General features: G+C 45.0%; 1 protein-coding gene across 1 annotated transcript; it reads left to right on the top strand.

The window, feature by feature from the left end:
- The first annotated feature begins 2,314 nt into the window (after positions 1-2,314).
- On the top strand, positions 2,315-3,265 carry LOC141129582 (olfactory receptor 52E8-like). Its single transcript, XM_073617679.1, has one exon. It carries the CDS (start codon positions 2,315-2,317, stop codon positions 3,263-3,265), a length of 951 nt encoding a protein of 316 aa, XP_073473780.1.
- The last annotated feature ends 2,358 nt before the right edge of the window (positions 3,266-5,623 follow it).

Below are 5,623 nucleotides of genomic sequence, written 5' to 3' on the forward strand. Positions count from 1 at the left end.
TCCAACATTTGGGAACATCTCTGAAGATCTTTGTGAGCTCCATCAATCATCTTCCATTGATATGGGGGAAAATACAATCCACTGAGAGGACAACCATTGGTCACTTCATAAAAACAAAACCCGACCATTTGACTGATCTTTACAGAGTCACTACAGTATATGATGGTGGATTTTAACCCAAACAGTATTAAAAAATAAATATTCTGCTGTCATTATGAGACCCCCCCATTGGATCTGCGGGGACATGTGGCCGAGTCTCGGCTCTTCAGTGTCCACAGAGGAGAATGGAAATGATTTCCTCCTGATCTACATTTCTACTCAGAGTACAAATAGTTTTATAATTTGTCTTCGATATCCGAATACTTTATTCAGTCCATAAACTGTGACTAGAAGATAGACGTGGCCTCCTACTCCACCATCTCTGCCTTCCCAAGACACGGGAACCTCCATTGTGTCCATCCTATTGCCTACAAAAGGAAAAAGACTTCTGGTCAAGGCCATCTTTAATATTGATTGGATCCTGGACAAAAGTCCCCCCCCCCCCCATGCAATTTCACTCTCAAATTACACGTCTTCAGCGGGCCGATGATCTGTAGCATGTCGGACATGATGAGAGAGAGGGGTCAGTGTGACTGTTCCCCATCTTCTCCTGAGTGATAGCCAAATCCACTTATTAACTATTTGCGGGTGGCAGCACGGGCTCAAGGGGCAGCTCACCTGCTTTGGGTCCCACAAAAATGACTGGGCCCAGGGAAGCTGCCCCCCTTTTTTGCCCTTCGTTAAAGAGAGCCCTGCTTCCAGCACTTCTAAGAGACACGGGTGACATTACCGTACCTCACCGTTGCCTCCTCCTGGGTTATCTGGCCACTTGAAATCCTACAAGAATACATCCATGCATTGGACTGGAGTACATTCTTGTGGGATTTCCAGCCCCTGGCTATCCCCAGGCAGTGGTGAGTCTCAGTGATGTCCTCGGCACCTCCCAGATGTACCAGAAGCTGGAGACAAGGTCAAGTATTTATGTAGAGAGTCATTTATATCAAAATCAGCCTTTTCTATTCAAAGGCAGCAAAAGTTCAACGTTTTGATAAGGAAGAGGCTGCATTTGATCTGTTGGGTCTGAAATTCAAACACAGGTTAATAGGACCCATTACATCCAAAGGAACGCAACGTATTGCAGAGCAGGTCAAACACCACCTCTGAACCGCCATGTACTCTACTCCACAAGAACCTGCTGAGCTGCTTTTGTGGTGGGTTTGCAAATGCGTGTCAAGTATAGGAAAGCAATACAGATCTACATGACTTCTAGTGGAGCCCCAGATAGCATTAAAAGTCAAGTAGGAGCTCTAAGGCTGCCTCTGCATGCACAGCCGGAACTTACACATCGATCCATCTGGTCTTTTTGTTACAGACTTGTATGCAGGTGCAGTTTATTTTCTCCACTGCAGATGGCCCTCAACTGGAGCTGGAGAAGAAGTCAGGAGGAACCTGGTTCCCCTCTGGTTTCCTGGGTCACCGGGGAAGCCATCTGGTTGGATGCTGTGACTCTGGCAGCCATCTTTGGTCAAGCAAAGCCCATTTAAGGCCCTGCCTCCCGGGTTTGGTGTTTTTTTATGTGACTGGGTAGAGTAGGGAAAGGTAACCCTTCTGTTAGGGACAGTACCAGCGCTAGGGAACGGTTCCTGACGAGATGGGAAAGCGTAGGGTTGTATCTCTTCAGAGCATCTCCCAGATTAAGTACGAAATGGCCAGGCCACATTCTGTCCCTTTCTACAGACGGTGTCACTCTGGGTGGAGCCCACTCTGTTCACGTTGCTGTAACCGTAAGTGCACTTGGTTGGGAAGTCTACCCACCGGGATCCTTGTGAACTTTTGCTGCATTGCTCCAATACAAGTTTATTATTTCACACTGTGTAAATTATTGCCGCCGCACCACTGCAACCCACCTACAGACACACCTGTTCCTGGATCCTTCCCCATTTATTAGCATTCAGATACAGCCCTGAGGAAAGGGGAGTCTTTGTTCCCCCCAAAACACGTTGCCCTAATTACTTGTTGCTATTCTCAATAAACAATTAAAAACTCACTTTCCAACTTGCAATCACTGGATGTAAGGGGCTCCTTTCTACCTAACCTTCTGAAAATTAAAAAAGAAATGCCTTTGGTTTGAGATATACTTTTAGGTTTCCATGGTTACTGTCACACTAAATTACATGCTGGATCAAAATTGTAGGTCATTGGTGGACCTTTTACCATCACTGTGGGTGCTCATTCTTGACTTCTTTTCAATGCAGGTGACCGGGTTAGCCAGGAAATGTGGAACTCCACCAGCTTCCACCCTGATTATTTCCTCCTGATAGGAATTCCTGGCCTGGAGGACTCACATCTCCTGATCTCCATCCCCTTCTCCATCATGTACGTTTTGGCACTTTTGGGAAACTCTATGCTAATACTGGTCATCTCAACCAATGAGATTCTTCACCAACCAATGTATATCTTCCTGATGATGTTGGCATTCTGTGACACCCTCTTGAGCACCACCACCGTCCCGAAGACCCTCAGCATATTCTGGTTTGATTCTCATGAGATCTCCTTCAATGGATGCCTGACTGAGGTGTTCTTCATCCATTTTGCTTTTGGCATTGAATCATCCATTCTGCTCCTTATGGCCTATGACCGTTACTGCGCCATCTGCCACCCTTTAACATATGCTGCCACCCTCACCAACTCCTTCATAGTCAAGGCAGCCACGATAGCTGTTTTAAGAATTTTCAGCATGGCAGTACCATTCGTCCTTCTACTCAGGAAATTACCTTTCCAGCAAAGCAACGTGATAGAGCACACCTATTGTGAGCACATGTCGGTGGCAAAGTTGGCTTCTGCAGACATACTAGTCAATGTGGTGTATGGGCTGATAATAGCCGCTTCTTCATCTGGTGTAGACATGATCCTTATTATAGTGTCCTATGGTGTAATAATCTCAGCAGTTCTGAGGCTCCCATCCTCCGAGGATCGGTTTAAGGCCTTCAATACATGCGTCTCTCACATCTGTGTGATTATTCTCTTCTACATCCCGGCATTCTTTTCTTTTATAGCTCACAGAGTGGGCCACAAATACATTTCGTTGCAGTTCCACATTATTTTTGCTAACCTTTATGTCCTCATTCCACCAATGATGAACCCAATCATCTACGGCGTAAGAACGAAAGAAATACGGGAGAGGACGCTTGTCATATTTTCCAGGCTGACCAGTAATAGACAATGAGTGGTGACCTTCCTCCAAGATCGCTGGTGACAAAGAGATGATTCTTTTCTCAAGCTTGCTGTATACATTGGGGAGAGAAAATTTCCAGTGTTCCTCTATCTTACATCTGTAGCGCTACCCTCCCAAGGAGCCGCTGGTTAAGATGGGTCCTCTGTTTCTGGCCTTGACCTTCCCAAAGATCTCAGCAGCTCTGACCACCAGGCTTTGTATACAAACACACAGCATCACCGAGGAATTCCTGACAGTAATACCAGTACCCAACTATAATATTAAATTAAAGGAAAGCGGGCAGAGAGGAAATTTGAATACACAAATTTAATACAGTGCGTTGTCATAAAATACATTTGGTAAAGGCAGGTAGACATAAAAGGCAAAATTAACAATAATGATAATATTACACTTAGTATTCAGAATTTTTAGCAATAAGGACAAGGTAGAAGGTGACACTTGCTGCCCAGATCAAAATAAACAGTAACAACGCCACCTGAAGTGCGGCAGTGAGTAGTAAGAGACCTGAACTATAAACCGCCAGAGCTATACTGGACTAACAGTGCCTAGGCTAAGCCTACAACTGTCTGGTAAGCATTCTCAGTAGTTGGGAGGTCAAAAAAGGGTATAGGGAGATAGCTGGGGTTTGCATGCAGCTTATATGACAGGGGCAGTCCTTGAGATCCTTCTTCTGCCGGCTATATGTTGGGGCCCGTTAGGAAGCATTGGTGCACTTAACGACTGTTCTGATGAACCTGCATGCAGTTACGTTTTCCTATAAGGCTTGTATAGTCTTTGCACGGAAATAATGTGGATATGGGACAAGCACCGGGTAAAGGTGCATCAGATGTTTGCTTTGTTAGCAGCAGCTTGACATTGCCTGCCATTGCTGAGCCTATCATCTACTAGGACCCCAAGGTCCTTTTCCATCCTAGATTCCCCCAGAGGTTCTCCCCCCAGTGTATAGATTGCATTCAGATTTTTGTTACCCAAATGCATTATTTTACATTTTTCTACATTGAACCTCATTTGCCATGTAGTCGCCCACCCCATTAATTTGTTCAGATCTTTTTGCAAGGTTTCCACATCCTGCGGAGAAGTTATCGCCCTGCTTAGCTTAGTATCGTCCGCAAATACAGAGATTGAACTGTTTATCCCATCCTCCAGATCGTTTATGAACAAATTAAATAGGATTGGTCCCAGCACAGAACCCTGGGGGACCCCACTACCCACCCCTGACCATTCCGAGTATTCCCCATTTATCACCACCCTCTGAACACGCCCTTGTACCCAGTTTTCAATCCAGGTACTCACCCTATGGTCCATGCCAACGCACCTTATTTTGTACAGTAAACGTTTATGGGGAACTGTGTCAAATGCTTTTGCAAAATCCAGATACACCACGTCTACGGGCCTTCCTTTATCTAGATGGCAACTCACCTCCTCATAGAAGGTTAATAGATTGGTTTGGCAAGAACAATTCTTCATGAATCCATGCTGATTACTGCTAATGATACCGTTCTTATTACTAAAATCTTGTATATAGTCCCTTATCATCCCCTCCAAGAGTTTACATACTATTGATGTTAGGCTAACTGGTCTGTAATTCCCAGGGATGTATTTTGGGCCCTTTTTAAATATTGGTACTACATTGCCTTTTCTCCAATCAGCTGGTACCATTCCAGTCAGTAGACTATCTGTAAAAATTAGGAACAACGGTCTGGCAATCACTTGACTGAGTTCCCTAAGTACCCTCGGATGCAAGCCATCTGGTCCCGGTGATTTATTAATGTTAAGTTTCTCAAGTCTAATTTTAATTCCGTCCTCTGTTAACCATGGAGGTGCTTCCTGTGTTGTGTCATGAGGATAAACACTGCAGTTTTGGTTACTGAAGCCCCCCGATTCCCTCGTGAAGACTGAGGAGAAGAATAAATACAATACCTTCTCCATCTCCCCATCCTTTGTAACCAGATGTCCTTCCTCATTCTTTATAGGGCCAATATGGTCTGTCCTCCCTTTTTTACTGTTTACATACTTAAAGAATTTCTTGGGATTTTTTTGCTCTCCTCCGCTATGTGTCTTTCATGTTCTATCTTAGCCGTCCTAATTGCACCCTTACATTTCTTATTATATTCTTTATAAAGTCTGAATGCTGATGATGATCCCTCAACCTTGTATTTTTTGAAGGCGTCTCCTTTGCTTTTATATGCAAGGGGCTAGAGAACAGTGGGGGACTGGAGAAGAGCACATGGAGGAGGAACCAGAGAACAGCAGGGGCCTGGAGAAATCACCAGACTGAAGAACAGCAGGGGCCCAGAGAAGAGCACAGGGGAGCAAGGAAAGATCTCAGGGGGGCATGAGAGGGGACCA

Source organism: Aquarana catesbeiana, linkage group LG02, assembly GCF_042186555.1.
Source record: "Aquarana catesbeiana isolate 2022-GZ linkage group LG02, ASM4218655v1, whole genome shotgun sequence".
Lineage (NCBI taxonomy): Eukaryota > Metazoa > Chordata > Amphibia > Anura > Ranidae > Aquarana > Aquarana catesbeiana.

What these genes read in the sequence shown, in the direction of transcription:
- LOC141129582 (XM_073617679.1), top strand. Translation starts at nt 2,315, where the DNA reads ATGTGGAACTCCACCAGCTTCCACCCTGATTATTTCCTCCTGATAGGA.